The 18,725-nt window shown below is 36.0% G+C and overlaps 1 protein-coding gene across 4 annotated transcripts in view; it reads right to left on the bottom strand.

The window, feature by feature from the left end:
* The window catches only part of DCC (DCC netrin 1 receptor), a 1,991,552-nt gene that overhangs the window by 211,708 nt on the left and 1,761,119 nt on the right, over positions 1-18,725 (bottom strand). For all 4 annotated transcript variants that reach the window (XM_081562140.1, XM_081562141.1, XM_081562142.1 and 1 more), the window contains one exon: positions 6,504-6,698. In XM_081562140.1, coding sequence (XP_081418266.1) covers positions 6,504-6,698 — 195 coding nt within the window. The remainder of the gene's footprint in view (positions 1-6,503; positions 6,699-18,725) is intronic.

The following is an 18,725-nucleotide window of genomic DNA, read 5'->3' as shown; positions in this document are numbered from 1 at the left end:
AATGAACTTAACTGATAGACAGATAACTGATATGTATTAATATTATATATATATGTGGATAACTGAATCACTTTGATCTACACTTGAAACTAATGCATTTTATATTACCTATACTTAAATAAAAATTGGTTAAATACTAAAATAATAAAAAATAAAGCAAATGTAACAATAGTGAAATCAGAGTATATTTTCTAATCATGACAAAAATAATCAGTAAAAATAACTATCTAGGAAAACTCAAAATTAGAAAATTAAGCAACACAATAAGCCACAGAGCAAAAAGAAATCAAGGAAAGATCAGAAAATATTTTAAACTATTTGATAATAAATATATACATGTAAAAAATTGTGAAATGCAAGGAAAGTGCTGCTTTGGGAAGTACCAATAGATTAAAATCTCTATATTATGAGATTTCACTTTAAGAAATCGAAAATAAAAGTGCCAATTATGACTGAAATTAGTATAAGAAAGAACATAGTCAAGCTAAGAGCAAATATGAAAGAAATAATATATAATAGAAACAATTAGTAATGTTAAAGGCTCTTTCTTTGACAAGATCAACAAAACTGACAAACCCCTACCTAGAATGATCACAAATAAGAGAACATAAATAATTAGTATCAAAAATGTAAAAATAGCTATTCCACAGATAACCCCAGACAGTAAGAGAATATCATGAATGAGCAACTCCAGGCCAATAAATGTGACAAATAAAACAGATGAATTTCATGAAAAAATTAACTTGCCAAAATCAGTACAAGAAATAATTCAAAATATAAAAATTCCTGTATATGTTAAAGAAATTTAATTCATTTCAAAATCCTTCCCTAAAAGGAAATCTCAGATACAGGTGGCTTTGTTAGTGAATTTCACCAAATATTCAAGGAATAAGAAATAACAATTTTACACAACTTTTTCAGCTACAGAAAGAGCAATAATTCACACAATTTTATGAGTGGTATAAGCTTAGTTTAAAAAAAAAACTGGAAAGTCACTAAATGAACAGAAACTCATAGACAAGTATATTTTATGAATATAGGCAAAAAAAAAACCTTAATAACTATTAACAAATTAAATCCTACAAGATAAGAATGGGCACTTACCTTTCAAAAATCAACCAATATGATTAACAATATTAAAAATGATTAAAAGAGGAAACATATAAGACCATCTCAAAAGACAGAAAATCATTTCATGAAAATTCAACAAATATTCATGGTAACACTCATATAAAGCTAGGAATAGTAAAAGCTACCTCAATGTGATAACAGACATCTGTGAAAAACCTACAACTAACATCCTTGTTGGACTCCACCCTGCAGGCCTGCAAGCCCTGTACCTGCCTAACTTCAAGCCTGAAGAGACCAGAGTCAGCAACAGAGACATCCATGGCTTAATGGATGAAGGGGTGGAGAGGGGAGCTTACAGGTCTGAAGCAAGATCATGGCCAACACCCCACCCCTTGGCTGCTGATGACTGGCAGGGCATTGCTGGGGGATGGGGGGTGGGGTGGGGGAAGAATATCAGTTTTAGGGAAGTTGAGTCAGGTGGACTCATTAGTTACCAAGGAAACCAGTAGAAGGGCATGCCCCTTTCGTAAGATCAGTCACCAGCTGGTGCCTGGGGCAAGTGCATAGGAAGGTCGGTTGTGCGTGTAGGTTTAGAGGCAGGAAATGGCAAGAAAATTTTCTTTACTTGAGGAAGTGCTGTTAGTTTTTGAAGCACAGGATCTGAACACAGAATGGTACACAAAGGTTGCAGCAGTCATTCAGAAATCAATTTGTTTGCAGCAAACAGTTGGAAAATAAATTTAAATATACATCTATATCTTTACCTTATAAATCTATCCATCTATCTATCTGTCTTTAAAGGCATCTTAGCACACATACATGCACATGTATCTTTAAATTTATTTTCAAGCTGTTTGCTGCAAACAGATCTTTTTTTTTTTGTACATTAACCTTGATGTCCTAAGACCTGTTAAATTCAACTATTTGTTCTACTATTAATAGTAGTTTTGTAGATCATCTGAGATTTTCCATTTAAATGAGCATATCATATGCAAATGGAAACAGTTTTATACTTTTCTGATCTTCACGCCTTTTATAGTAAGTCACCTACATACGAATGAATTCTGTTCTGAGAACACGTTTATAATTCCAATTTGTCTGTAACTTATATATACATATATATATATATATGTATGTGTGTGTGTATATATATATATATATATACATATATATATGTATGTGTGTGTGTATATATATATATATATACATATATATATATGTATGTGTGTGTGTGTATATATATATATAAATATATATACATATACATATATAAAAGCGCTCAGTTGCTTCAGTTGTGTCCAACTCTTTGCAACACTATGGACTAAACCCACTAGGCTCCTCTGTCCATGGAATCGTTCAGGCAAGAATACTGGAGAGGGTTGTCATGCCCTCCTCCAGGGGATCTTTCCCACTCAGGGATGGAATCTGCGTCTCATGAAGTTCAGGCAGATTCTTTACCCCTGAGCCACTGGGGAAGCCTATATATCTGTGTGTGTATATATATACACACACACATATACACCCACACATATTTATATATGTTTTAGAACTTAATCTAAAAAAATATTCAAGACAACAAAACAACTACACTGAAACTAAAAAACACTGCCGAGAGAAATTAAAGAAGAAATTTGAAACTACACAGTATATTGTATGTGAATTAAAACTCAAAAAGCTCTTTTAAAAATTCAATAAATTGCACACTTTATATAGTATTCTATATATATTCTAGTTCATTATCTACAAAAATAGTGCCACAAAGGTAAAAAGGCGGGAGGGGGGAAGGAAGCTGAAGAGGGAGAGGACATAGGTTTACCTATGGCTGATTCATGTTGATGTATGGCAGAAACCAACGCAATATTGTAAAGCAATTAACCTTCAACTAAAGATAAATTTTCTAAAAAAATTATAAAAAAGATAAAGTAATTGATAGATAAATTGATCAATAGATTTTTAGATAGTAAATATTAAGTTCTTTTCAAAAGGAACAGAATTTTAAATTAACTTTGCTAAACATTAAAATTCCAATACATTGGCCAGCTGATGCAAAGAACTGACTCATTGGAAAAGACCCTGATGCTGGGAAAGATTGAAGGCAGGAGGAGAAGGGGATGGTTGGATGGCATCACCAACTCAATGGACATGAGCTTGAGTAAGCTCTGGGAGTTGGTGATGGACAGGGAAGCCTGGCATGCTGCAGTCTCTGGGGTCACAAACAGTCAAACACGACTGAGTGACTGAACTGAAACATTGTTACAATTCAGATATTGTGGATCTATACCATGCGTTTACACCAAAGTTAACATTGGGACTTTTGAACTAAAAAGGAGGAAGATTTCAAACAATTAATTATAAACATCTAATAGTATAAACACTGGTTAATGAAGCTCTATGCCTGCACTAGACAAGCTGTGTTTTGTTTTGTTTTACATCAGGCAACATCAGATATTTTTCAAAATGGTCATGTACTTCTAGTCCTAATGCAGGTCATAGTGCCTAGTGTTTAAACAGTGAGTTACTATACCTGATAAACAAAATGCTATTTGGAAGTTCTGGTCTCTCACCAAAGAAAAGAGGAAGTTCATTGGTCAGTTACAAACCACATAGCTTTTTACAGTCTAAAATACAATCATCGTATCAATACTTGATATCAAGTTATGGCTGACCCTATGCTTAAATGGATTGCAACTTTCCTTAATTCATTTTCAATTATAAAACTGTCATGCTGTTCTGCTGCTGTTTGGTCTCTAAGTCAAGTCCAACTCTTTGCAGACCCCATGGACTGTAGCCCGCCAGGCTCCTCTGTCCATGGAATTCTCCAGGCAAGAATACTGGAGTGGGTTGCCATTTTCTTCTCCAGGGGATCTTCCCAATGCAGGGATTGAACCCGTGTCTCCTGCTTGGGAGGCAGATTCTTTAACACTGAGCCACTTGGGAAGCCTCATATAAAATGTCTCAATTAAAAGCTTTAAAATTGCATTTTAAATACCTTTTTAAAAAAAATACTATAAAACTGATATGCTGATTTTAATATTTAATAGAATAAATAAAACATTGATGGTTTCTTTGTAGAGTTCAAATGTAGACTTGAATGAATCTTTTATCTTTATAAAAATTGGAACTTCAGCTATGTTTAATATATATTTTGGCCAAATGACGGAAATTCGTATTAAAATAATACCAGTTTATTTGTATAACCACGGAGATAGTGGAACAATACTGATAAAACAACTATTTTACATTTTATTTTAAGACATGAAAGTGAAAGTGTTAGTCACTCAGTTGTGTCCAACTCTGTGACCCCATGGGCTGAATCCCAATCCTCTGTCCATGGGATTCTCCAGGCAGCAATACTGGAGTGGGTTGCCATTCCCTTCTCCCAGAGGATCTTCTCAACCCAGGGATCGAACCCAGGTCTCCTGCACTGCAGGTGAATCCTTTATCATCTGAGCTACCAGGGAAACCCTATGTTAAGACATAGTACTATGTTTAAAGTTTCAACAGAATTTAAATACATAAGTGTGTGGCGGGGGGTTGGGGGGGAGGGAGTGGCTGTATGTGTGTAATTTTTCTTTCCAGATAAGTTTTACCGTGCATACTCATGTTTATCTATCATTGAGACGGGTTCCTATTCCATTTTTACCTTTATCAGTTTTCCTAGCTCTTTAAAACATATCTTACAATGGAAAAATCTCTTCTTTAAGCTTTTGGAAAGATCTGCCACAGTATTATGGAGAAGGCAATGGCACCCCACTCCAGTCCTCTTGCCTGGAAAATCCCATGGACGGAGGAGCCTGGTGGGCTGCAGCCCATGGGGTTGCAAACAGTTGGACATGACTGAGCGACTTCACTTTCACTTTTCACTTTCATGCATTGGAAAAGGAAATGGCAACCCACTCCAGTGTTCTTGCCTGGAGAATCCCAGGGACAGGGGAGCCTGGTGGGCTGCCGTCTATGGGGTCGCACAGAGTCGGACACGACTGAAGCGACTTAGCAGCAGCAGCAGCCACAGTATTAATCCCTCAAATGCCTCAACTTTACTAGACTTGGGAACGCACGGGAGAGTCTCTTTGTAATAAGAAGCACCATTATCAAAAGCACACGGCGAAACAATGCAGCTTTCCTTCATGGCCTTACTGCGCGAGAGCCTGTATACTGCCACGGGCCTCTCTCCCTCTGGTGCGTGGCATCAAGATGAACTGTCAGAAATGGTGTGGGATACTGAATAATGAACAAATCAGAGTCCCCTGACATAGGTTTGATGGCCATAAAATATGAATTTTGTGATTGCCTCTGCATTCAAACTCAGGGATTGACGGAGGGAATATTATTTCCAAATGCCAAGCTAACTAAAATTGTGCCAATTTGCAGAAGGTGCTCCTCTTATTAGTGTTTGAAGCAATTACTGAGAGAATGGGTCAGTGCAGATTTCCTCTAGCACTGACAAAACCTTTCCTTGCTACTGCATTTTAGCTATTCAAATTCAAATCAGGCTTCTCATCACAAATGCTCTGTTTCTGAGAGACGTTGCAAATAAGTAGCAATCCAATCAGGTTGCCTTTCCACTGAGAAGGTCGCTGTACTTCAGTGCAAATAATATCATGTTAAATCAACAGGTAGAATCAACTTGCCTTCTGCTTTATGACAACTGTTTAACTTCTTGGCACCTTACATATGACATAGGTTCATTTTATTTCCCTCTGCTGATGATATAATCTCTTATTGCATTATGGAAAATCTGATATAAAATGAATATGAAAACTTTATATATGTAAAGTCTCTGAATAAACAAATTTTCAATGAATTCAGAAATATCACATTAGAATTATTATGTTCAGTAAAATGAGGTAAAACACAGTAAAAGAACTTGAACTGAGAGGGACCAGGAAGATATGTGGAGAGGAGTTTGATTGCTCCAAGTTACTGGCTTGATTGAAAATTCTTTTTTAAAAAATCTTGTTGTCATGATAGCCACCAAGTTTTGTCTATAAATACTACTGGGAAAAAAGATAATGTGACTACATAATTCAAAGTTAGAGAAAAGTCAACAGTAACTTTCTAGTGAGAAAAATAATATGCTGACTCTTTTTGCAAGAATTGTTAAGATTAGAAGTCTCCATTGACAGAGGAAAAAGAAAAAAAAAATGTTCCAATGCACTATATTCTTATGACACAGGCAGGGTACACACAGGTCACCCACTACTCTGTATCTGTCTAGAAAAAATGTCCCAACTCAAAGTCCAGACAAAAAAAAATGCATGTATGTGTACAGAAGGATAGGTGAGTAGACTGATAAAAGATAGGTAGAAAAGGAGTTATGGATATATGTAATAAATTGAAATCAAATTCCAAAGAGCAATTTTCCAAAAGAGAAAATAATTACATAGAAATCATTTCTTTTCCTTAAGAGAAGAAAATTCACAGCTACTTACCTAACCTCTCGATGGAATAGTAGCGCTGTTTACTGTCCACGCGCACTGTCTCAGCATAAGGGCTCCCAACACCATAACCAATGATGTAACCTCGCACCACAATGTTTGGGTTCAAGGGAGGGGTCCAACTCATGATGATGCAGTTGGTCTGGGGCCTCACATGAAGCGAGCTTGGCTGGTCAGGAACTTGAGACTCTAGAATTCAAAAGGAAGACCATCAGCATCTTTCATATCAGAACACAGGGCACAGTAAGACGTACCACTTAAACAAGGCTTAGTATCATGCTGCACAGACCCTCAAATGGCGCATCACTTATTGCCCAAGTTCCTCCTGGTATCAGCCTCTGATGTGATTTCCACGTTTGATTTGACTTTCACAGAATTTAAGCACAAGAGGATACTGAATCCCCTCCAGAGGCACTGCAGCATCACACATCTTTATTCTAACAGATTTTTTTTTTTCCTTAAGCTTCTTTTTTTCTCATGTATTTCTCCCAAGTCACGTCTGACTGTTTGTAACCCCATGGTCTGCAGCACAACAGGCTCCTCTGTCCTTTACTATCTCCCAGAGTTAAATCAAACTCATGTCCATCGAGTCGGTGATGCTCTCTGACCATCTCAGCCTCTGCCTCCCCCTTCTCTTGCCTTCAGTCTTTCCCAGCATCAGGGTCTTTTCCAATGTGTTGGCTCTTCACATCAGGTAGCCAAAGAATAGGAGCTTCAACTTCAGTATCAGTCCTTCCAATGCATATTCAGGGTTGATTTCCTTTAGAAATGACTGGTTTGATCTCCTTGTAGTCCAAGGGTCTCAAGAGTCTTCTCCAGCACCACAATTTGCAAACATCAAATCTTCAGCGTTAAGTCTTCCTTATGATCCAACTCTCACATCTGTACATGACTACTGAAAAAACCATAGCTTTGACTATACAGATCTTTGTTGGTAAAGTGATGTCTCTGCTTTTGAATATGCTGTCTAGGTTTGTCACAGCTTTCCTTCCAGGGAGCAAGCATCTTTTAGTTTCATGTCTAAAATTAATTTCACTGGAGGAGGAAATGGCTAAGTACTGCAGTATTCTTGCTGTGAGAACCCATGAACAGGATGATAAGGCAAAATATTTCTCATTAGGTATCATTAATAAGGGGTAAAATCAAGGCAGATGTAAGAATAATAGAAAGGGAAATGAAAAGTCAAAAACTGTCTTTTGCCCAAGGATTATTTACTCTGATTTAACTAGAGATGAAAATAAATGTAACAGTCCTTTCCTGAGACATTGTCAGGATAAACAATTTAGGGCCATGATTTGCTCAGCATGAATGGGACTGTACTTGACCCATGGTTTATTGCATCCGTGAAAAGTGTATTTATTATTAAAGAAATGAGACAGTGGTTTGGATTAAAGCCACACAGACTCTGCAGTGTGCGCGTCTGGTTTAATACCAGGCTCTGCCATTTACTAGCTGTGTGTCCTCCTCAAATTATCTTCTCTGAGTTTACCTATGAATTAAACTGGCATTACAAATACTGATTGAATCAAAGCTTGAGCTCTGGAGGTAATCAAGAGAAGCATTCAAATTTGTACTGGATACTCATGAGATATGAAATCTTAAAACCTGATTTATCCTCTCTAAGTCAAAGTTTCCTCATGTGCAGAATGAAAGTAAAGATAGTAAGGGTCTCATATGGAGGGGAGAAGATTTAATGAGATAAAGTACTGAAACTTGATTGAAGTCTTGCATAGAACCAACTGATGTTTGCTACTAGAGAGAAAATGCACTTGCTATTCTGATATAAAAATTTTTAAAGAGATTGTGTGTTGCAAATTAAGAAATTGACATTCTGATTTTTATATCACCATGCTCCCTATGATCCTATTTCTAAAGAAATGAGGTATTTTCTGGACACTGATCATAATTCTAATAAATACTACTAAATTGCCTCCTAGGTTTGAGGTATAAAGTTTAGGTACTCATGATGATCAGATTACAGGAGAGTAAATGATGTAAATTTATGTCTGCCAGGCATAAAACGTGTATTCTCGGCATTTATATTAACAGTTTAATGGGAAAGACAGACAAGAGAAAAGGCAGTAACAATATACTGTGATGCATATTTTGATAGGTTTAATATAGGCACCTGTAGCCTAGTCTTTGAAAATCAAAGATGTACTCTAGGAAGAAATTTAAGAAAGAATATTCCCCATCTAAACTTAAATAGTTCGTTAAGTGCTTTGCACAGTTCTTGGCAATTGATAAGTACTCAAAAATCTTAGTGATTTCAACTGTATTCAAACTGTCTGTGTTTATTATTTCTTTCACAAGTGAAAAGCTCTGGAGGGAACACATATTAAATATGTAAGAGAATTTGATGATTAATGGTAATATTACAGTTCATCTTTCTCCTTGGCGTAAGGCAAAGGCAATGCAATCCCACCACCAATTTTATCCATTTTCAACATCTCCTACTGTATTAAGTGATATATGGAACCATGTCTTTCATTAAAGTTTTTAAAGTAGGTGTCATACTAACAGCTTTTCAAAAGATGATACATTCTAAAGATGCTACATCAACTCTATCTTCTAAGGAAATGGTTATCTTCTCCTTTGACGATACTCATTTGTGAACAAAAGGGATAAGCTACTATTGGTTTGCCCGGAAGTTGCCAAGGATATAATACGCAAAGGTGTAAAAAAATCATGTCAAATTGTGTATATAAACCTTAACAACAGAACACAATTCTTGAGAAGAACTTCTCACTGTAAACTCTAAGTGAAAGCAATAAAAGAGATGAAGGGGATTAATTAATACTTTTCAACCCAGTTGCCATGGAGACTCTCCAGTGTCCTTGTAGTATAATGAGTTGTCCAATGAATTCTGTTTGGTATATCTGAAGCTTTTGCAATAATTTTTGAAATAACAAGATAATCTGTCTAATCTCATTTGCTGTTCATTTATGACATTTTCAAAATAATATGAAAGCCTAATGATTTGAATGACAACATTCAACATCTTTCAGAATAAAAAAAAAGTATTTTCAGAAAAAATATTTACCTGTTTTTCTGCAAGCCATAGAGTATCACCCTTGAAAGTCAGTTAAATTAATACCCATAGAATTACATCTGTCGAAGCTTTAAGGATACCCTGGAAATGATTGCACAAACTGGTTCTTGAAGAAGAGGGACTGTCAGTACATGACTCATCTTTACTCTTCACTTCATAAGAGGAGTTTCAACCCTAGATCTGAACCTCTAAATACTTTTTGACATGATAAAAAAAAAAAAAGTGTGTTGATACATAAGAGTATATACTACTCCTCATCTAAACATTTAATGGACTCTTAGCACACAATTAATATCATTGGGCCAGAAGGAATGGTGTCTGTCAAGTATTAGATTTAGTTGCTGAAAATGTATGATCTCATCATAAAGACAACTCTGTTAGGAGATTGTTTATAATCCGGAATAACCCATTTGTACCTACCTACTCACTTCTCTAAATAAAGACAGAAAAAATTTCCTTTATGTCACCTGCATGAATTTTGTCTTACACAGTTGAGCTTACAGATTATGAAAGTGGTTGTTACTGGGATGAACTATAAAACACTGATTTAGAAAATTTGCTATGAAAGGTAAGTGATGTGAGTACTCTTTGAAGACCAAAACTAAAATCTGCTGTCTGGTAGTTCATGAAAGATTTTACAAATACCTCGAGGATAAAGACCACATACTTAAAGTACAGAGAAGCAGTAAGGTAATTACTGAAATAATTTGAGACCAAAGAACATATTCTGCCTGAAACATCCATATTAACAAGGCTACAAATTTCTACCAGAGTCAAGATAACTAGGTTAACTGCCATTCCTGATTGACTATGGAATTATGAATTTTGCCTTGTTTTTATTTATCTCTAAAGAATAATTATTATTCTCTGAGTGGTGATACAGATGTTCACTAACAAGTAAGGTTCACATATAGCAGGCTGGGGAAATTTACCAGGCTAATCCCAGTGACATTTCAACAACAACTGTGCATTTTCCATGAGTTACTCATAGTTTTAGGGACTGGGGGAGATAAGGCCAAAAAATTTAAGAATAAACAAAGAACCCATGAGACCTTGGAAGACTAGGATACAGGATATAACTGAATTTTATATATGACATACCAAAGAAGGTATCCATGGAAGAATCTAAGGAGAACAATCTGAAAGAGCCAGTCAAGTAAACCTCAGGGTGGAAAGCTTTGCAGACAGAAGGAATAACTACTACAAAACCTCCAGAATCAGGGTGAGCTTAGTACCTGAAGAAACTGAAGGTCATTGTGCTTGACCATAGAAGTTAAGTGAAGAAGATGAGGAAGCAGTCACCTAGTGAGAATATAAAATGGTGCAACTGCTGTGGAAAACAATATGGCAGTCCTGCAAAATATTAAAGTAAAATTACCATATGATCTAGCAATTCTACTCCTGGGTATATTCTTGAAGGAACTGAAAGCAGAGGTTCAAAAAGATAATTCTATATCTATGTTCAAAATGACCCAGATGTGCTATCGGTGTCCAGGAGTCTCCAGCGGAGGCATGGGTCAGTGGTGGCCTGCTGCAGGGTTGGGGGCACCAAGTGTAGCAGTACATGCATGGGATCTTTTGAGGGAGGTCACCATTATCTTCATTACCTCCACCATAGTTTGGCCCCAGGTAAATAGCAGGGAGGGAACACAGCTCCACCCATCAACAGAAAATTGGATTAAAGATTTACTGAGCATGGCCCCGCCTATCAGGACAGGACCCAGTTTCTCCTCAGTCAGTCTCTCCCATCAGGAAGCTTCCATAAGCCTCTTATCCTTCCCCATCAGAGGGCAGACAGTCTGAAAACCACAATCACAGAAAACTAACAATCTGATCACATGGACCACAGCCTTGTCTAACTCAATGAAACTATGAGCCATGCCCTGTAGGGCCACCCAAGACGGATGGGTCATGGTGGAGAGTTTTGACAAAATGTAGTCCACTGGAGAAGGGAATGGCAAACAACTTCAGTATTCTTCGTTTGAGAACCCCATGAACAGTATGAAAAGGCAAAAATATAGGACTGAACGACTAACTCCCCAGGTGGGTATGTACCCAATAGGAGAGAAAACTCCAGAAAGAATTAAGAGACAGAGCCAAAGCAAAACAACACTCAGTTGTGGATATGACTGGTGATGGAAGCAAGGTCAGATGCTGTAAAGAGCAATATTGCATAGGAATCTGGAATGTTAAGTCCATGAATCAAGGCAAATTGGAAGCGGTCAAAAAGGAGATGACAAGAGTGGACGTTGACATTTTAGGATTAAGCAAACTAAAATGGACTGGAATGGGTGAATTTAACTCAGATGACCATTATATCTATTACTGTGGCAAGAATCCCTTAGAAGAAGAGTAGTCATCATAGTCAACAAAAGAATCTGAAATGCAGTACTTGGATGCAATCCCAAAAATGGCAGAATGATCTCTGTTCATTTCCAAGGCAAACCATTCAATATCATGGTAATCCAAGTCTATGCCATGACCATTAATGCTGAGGAAGCTGAAATTGAACAGTTCTGTGAGGACCTACAAGACCTTCTAGAACTAACACTGAAAAAAAGATGTCCTTTTCATTATAGGGGACTGGAATGCAAAAGTAGGAAGTCAAGAGATACCTGGAGTAAAAGGCAAATTTGGCCTTACAGTACAGAATGAAGCAGGGCAAAGGCTAATAGAGCTTTGCCAAGAGAACACACTGGTCATAGCAAACACCCTCTTCCAACAACACAGGAGAAGACTCTACACATGGACATCACCAGATGGTCAACAATGAAATCAGATTGATTATATTCTTTGCAGCCAAAGATGGAGAAGCTACATACAATCAGCAAAAACAAGACCGGGAGCTGACTGTGGCTCAGATTATGAACTTCTTATTGCCAAAATCAGACTTAAATTGAAGAAAGTAGGGAAAACAACTAGACCATTCAGGTATGAATTGGAAAGACTGATGTTGAAGCTGAAACTCCAATACTTTGGCCACCTGATGCAAAGAACTGACTCCTTTGAAAAGACTCTGATGCTGGGAAAAACTGACAGCAGGAGGAGAAGGGGACGACAGAGGATGAGATGGCTGGATGGCATCACTGACTCAATGGACATGAGTTAAACTCTAGATGCTGTTGAAGGACAGGGAAGCCTTGTATGCTGCAGTCCATGGGGTTGCAAAGAGTCAGACAGGACTGAGCAACTGAACTGAACTGAACTGATGTTCATAATAGGGTTGTTCAAGATACTCAAAAAGTAGAAGCAATTCAAGTGTCTATTTTCATTAGTGTATAAACTGTGCTCGCCTAAGTGAAATCAGTCAGTCACAAAAGAACAAAAATCATATGATTCCATTTATATGAGATACTTAATGTAGTCAAATTAGTAAAAGACAATGTAGAATGGTGACTGCAAGGAGCTGGGGAAGAGGGAGGAGTAATGAGGTACTGTTTTTCAAGATCAAAAGTGGTTTGGAAAGAGTGATAGTGATGGTATAAAACCGTGTGTCTATATGTAATGCCACTGAACTGTACACTTAAAAATGGCAAATGCTATTTAATGTGTATTTTAAAACCATTTTTTTAATTAAAAAACAATAGTCAACCCTAAAAGTATCTTTACACTTTGTCCCTTTCCAGCTGGTGCTAGAGGTAAAGAACGTGCCTGCCAGTGGAGGAGATGTAAGAGATGAGGGTTCAATCCCTGGGTTGGGAAGATCCTCTGGAGAAGGGCATGGCAACCCGCTCCAGTATTCTTGCTTGAAGAACCCCATGGACAGAGAAGCCTAGTGGCCTACAGTCCACAGAGTCACAGAGAATCAGACATGACTGAAGCGCCTTAGCACGGACGACCATGGTGGAGATGAAATGTCAGTATTTGGACATTTGAGAGGCAGAGTCAATAGAGCTGTGTAACTGGTGTGGGAGAGAAGACGTTCCATGATAACTCACGGATCTTTCGCTTGGGCAACTGGTGACGGATAAAATGAACTGAGGAAAAACAGACCAATTCTTTGGTCATGTTAAATGCGAGATGCCTATTAGTCACATGCATAGATACCAGGCAAATAGGGTATGTACGTCTGGGGTTTTGGAGAAAGACCGTGGAGAAATTTATATTGAGAGATGAGAAGCCACCAGCATATAGAGGGTCTTTAAAATAAACCTGCATGAAGACAGTGTGAACATGTGTGTAAACAAATAAAATACAAATAAGAAAATGTCAAACAAATCAGATGATGTCAAGCAAATATTATTAAGCCTTCCCGCACCACATTGGAAGGCCAGGTTCCTTACAATGGCCTAAAAGGTCATGTGTGACCCACCCCTTTGCACCTTAGTTCTCTGTCCTCGTTTCCCACTGCTTTCCCCCTTGCTCACCTGCCCTAGCCACCTCCTCCGCGCCGGACACTGACTTTTCCCTAAACGTGACAGACATACTCTGGCCTCAGGGCATTGCACTTGCTGTACCTCTGGGAAGCTCTTCCTCCCTGACCTTCTTCAGGTTTTATTATTTAATTTCCAAATTCAGACTTCTTTGGCTACCATATTTTAAAATTGCAATCTTTACCTAAACTCTTCATCTCCTAACAGTCTCATTTTTTTTCCCCCATAGGGTTTATGGTCACTTACTGTGCTACCTATTTCATGTGATTATTTCATAATTTTTTGTCTCACCTCTCTCCATAAATTCTCTATAACTCCAATAATTAGAATAGTTCCTGGCACAAAGTGCTCAAAAATATAGAAACAAAGTCTATATTTCCTATAAGAGTTCAATACAATTATCATTATGTACAACTCATTACATATAAAATTACCACAATTTTATATAACTTTCTCTTTAAGAAAATGTTTAAGAAAAACATTTTTAAAATTCTGATGTTGAAACAACATGAAAGTACAGTTAATGTCATTTTGTCTTGGTCACCAGCAAGATTTGTCTCTTCTGGCTCCTGAAAATGAAAACGATTGCTGCTGTGTACTGTCTACTATGGACATGGCATTGCCAAGTGGTTGGGACTTTGACATATCTGTTCTCTATTTAGTATGCTGCATATTATGGGTCATTTTGTTAGAGTTTCGCTCCAGTCCTTAATAGCCTATATATACATATATATATATATATTAACAGAGAATTAGAGAAAGCCAATGACATACCCACACTCTGTCTTTCCAGACAGCTCTGATACATACTAATATTTCATTTCTACTGGCAGTGCTTGTTCTCAGCAATGGATATCATCTTCCTTGCCACTCACTTCTACAAACTCTAAATGTTGCTTGTTTATTGCAGTGGGTAATCACTTCTATTCATCATTTAACTCTACCATAGTTAATTAAAGGATATGTATTAGGATGTTAAGAGCAAGTCTGATAATCATTGGATGGTAAGGCCTGTGTTGGTTTGTGGTGTATGTTTTCCACCTGCAATATTTACTGCCTCTATAACAAAAGTATATTCAAATGTTACACTGACTTTCTAAATTTGTCCATAAAGATCCATCAAGATTTGCTTAAATAGTACAAATGTATGTTATATAAAAGCCATATCTTTATAGCTATTATGTATTTCTTTAATAATTTACATATTTCTGTAAGTTAATCTTTTTATCATTGAGTAGTAACCCTCTGTCTGAAAAGATATATTTGGCTTTTAGAAAATTACCAAAGATAAATCTATATTTATTTTCTGTTAGAATGATTAGTATTTTTACTCCATCCCTTTACTTCTAATTGTTTCAAATCTTAATATTTTATATTTGCTGATTATAAATATCATAGATCTTCATGTTTTAAAAATCTCAGTTAATTATCTATCCTTTAACTGGTAAGCTGAATCCACTTATGTTTATTGTTATTACTATATGAGGATTTATGTCATTTTATTATACACTTTTAATTTCCTATTTATTCGTAACGAACAATTAGTTTTCTTCATGATTTTGTTTGAATAGGCTAAAGCACTCTCCCCTACCGTCATTTTTTCTCCTCTACTGAATAAGAAATTATACACTCTATATCCTTCTGCTTGTCATATTTTCAATTTGAAAGGATATGAAACTTGAAATGTAGAGTTAATTATATCTTTACTTTTCATGAGAACAACATTAAAAAACTGTTTAATCTCCATGATCTCCTATCCTTTACCACCTCATTTTTGTCAACTTTTTGTTAACTTTCCAAACTATAATTTTTGTTTTATAAAGTCATAATTTGTTCAGATATACCCATATATTATATTATTTTGCTAATCACTTTCTCCAATCATACTTCTAATGATATTCTTTTTATCTTTTGTTAAAAAGTATGGCCCTTTACAAAAAAGATAGTGGTGATAAATTCTTTTTTTTTTTTTTTCATGTGAAGGGTGTTTATGTTTCTCTTTTCCTTGTATAATTATTCAGTTGGTTATACAATTTGGGGATAATGGAAATTTTTTGTCAGCACTTTGCAGATATTTCATTGCTTCTTGGTTAAATTGTTACTATTGGGAATTTTTCATCAATATAATTATACTTCCTAGATAAGTAATCTCTCTCTGGGGCACTTTAAGCTCTTCTTTTCGTCTTTACCTCTATACTGTTCAATACATCAAAGCTAAAGCATTATTCCTGAGTCTGATAATCCATGTATTTCATCAATTCTAGAAAATTATCACTTCTTATCTCTTCAAAAATCATTTCTCCTCCATTCTTTATTTTCTTTGTGGATTATGACTGATGCATGCTAAATTTTCTTATTTCATGTTTCATGTCTTTAGAATTTTCTCTCTTTTTATCTGTCACCATGTGTTAATTTTGTTTTCACCTATGTTTACCATATTATTTAACATATCCAGTGACATTTCATTTCAATGACTATATATTTTTCATGTTTAACATTTTTATTTTTTTCTAATCATTTAAATAAATTATTTCTCAAATCTGGATTGGCCTTTTGAATTTTTTGGAAAGAACCTTATTTAATGCTTTGATTGCTTAAATGTTGTATATTTGAGATTTGAAGTTTCATGACTGGAATATTGATAGTTATCAATATAAAATTATTTACCCATTTCACATATGTATGTACAAATATGTGTATGTATTGTCACACTCCCTGTCATTCTGATCTTCCTGTTTCTTTCTTCTAAGAACACTTTTGGAGAAAGAAATGGCAACCCACTTCAGTATTCTTGCCTGAAAAATCCCACGGACAGAGGAGCCTGGCGAGCTACAGTCCATGGGGTCGCACAGTTGGATACGACTGAAGCAACTTAGCATGCATGCGTGCAAGAACACTTTTGACCACAGTGGATCCACCTCGAGAATTCAGGGCCGTGGATATTCCCGGGGGAGGGGAGGAGAGCGTTACGCAGCCACCACAACTCTTCCCTGCATTCTCTTCTTCCTTCCTTCTGTGTTTCTTTCCTTTTTCTACTCTTTATTTAATTTCTGGCAATTAGTCAAAAACTTATTTTTCTCATTTCTCATTCTTCCTGCCTGGAGATTTTCCACTTTTCAGAGTCTATTTTTTGAATGCATATGATAATTCTGATATGCAATGTTTCTTCTTTCTGGGTAATCTCATCATCTTAGATTTTATGATTATTCTTAAAGTAAATTTTAATGTGATCTTCCTCAATGCCATGTGCCCAGGGAGTATCACCCCTATCATGTAGATTCCAAAAGACAGAAGATTTTTTGTGGCTCATTTTGCAAATGAAGTGAATTTGCAGTAATCCCACTTTACCATTACCTATCAGGCTAATAGGGCTAATTATCTGTTTCCTAGGGGCAGGAAATTAGAGCCTGTTCTTAGATTCAGAGTTTTTGCTTACATCACTGTTGCATTTTCAGGATTTTCTGCATTGGTAATTTTTGCTAGCCAAGCTCCTCCATTTTACGGTAAAGTTTTAATTTATATCATTATTGATTTGTATAACAATTTCTACCTGTTCACTTTAATTTTATTTTAAAGCAGCACAGATGGATACCCATGTACAGTTTCCTGGAGAAGGCCTTGCTGAACTTAATCAAAAAATTCCTTCATACCCTATGCAAGACATTTACATAAGAGCTTTGGGGAATTCTAATGATTTTGTTTTTTTAAGCTGAAATTTTGAGACACAAAATAAATATTTTAAAAGTTCCCAGCTGTTAGTAACAGCAAACGTGCTTTCAGAGAACCCTGAACAAACAGTGAGGTTTGGCTCTATAATTACTTTAACAAAACTTCTTAATTAAAAGGGTAATCCATAAGGAACTGGAGTATTTCTCCAAATTACTGCTTTTTTTAAAAAATTTAAGCATATTATTTTAATTGCCAGATTATATTGAATAATCATTACACAGTTTATACACATTCTTAATTGTATGATATCAAAGTCATTTCTAAATTTGAATATTGTGAATAATGCCTCACTAAATATAGTGCTTTAGTGTTATATTTGCCCAGTGCTTCCCACCCCACCACCCCTCCATCACCTCAGATAATTTCCTTATGTAAGAATCCAGGAAGCAGAATTTGCTTATGTCGCTTAACATATATTACTATTGATCTTCACACTGCTTAAGCCAAACAGAGAAGGCAAGAGAAACTACAGAAGTCATAGAAAGAGAGGGAATGGCTTTCATTGCTTTCAGCTATCTGTATGCACCACTGCTTCTGTTGAGCTGACTTGCAAGGCTTAAAGTTATCACCCTAATGAATAAATCACACCTTGGAGTTCACAAGGAGACTCAAAAGCAAGGAGAGACAGCTATCCAATGACATACACCTAGAACATCCAACACTGTGCCTCCCTCCCAGCGCAGATTTCTCTGGTTACAGCAAAGAATGCCTCTCATTTCAAGTGGTTTTCACAAAGATTGTTTGCTCCTTATCCAAAAGCTTAAAGGAAATCAAAGCCATTCTATATGGAAATCTGACTTCAGAAAGCTTAGCCTTGAAAATTCTGATAAAAGTCATTGAAATCTCAATTTATAAATTAAACATTTACTTGAATAAGTTAAAATCTCAGATGAATATTTAAAGAATATTCATAGCTTAATATTAGTATAAATATTAAATATATGTATATGTTTAATATACATAGCTTAAATATATGTATATGTTTATTCTATAGATTCTATATAGACTCCATATTCTATGTTATTTCTTTTTTTTTTTTATTTTAGTTGGGAGCTAATTACT

Source organism: Giraffa tippelskirchi, chromosome 14, assembly GCF_054371585.1.
Source record: "Giraffa tippelskirchi isolate mGirTip1 chromosome 14, T2T-mGirTip1v1.2.pri, whole genome shotgun sequence".
Taxonomy (NCBI): Eukaryota; Metazoa; Chordata; class Mammalia; order Artiodactyla; family Giraffidae; genus Giraffa; species Giraffa tippelskirchi.
Note: the sequence above shows the minus strand (reverse complement) of the source record. Positions and strands in the feature narration are given on the sequence as shown.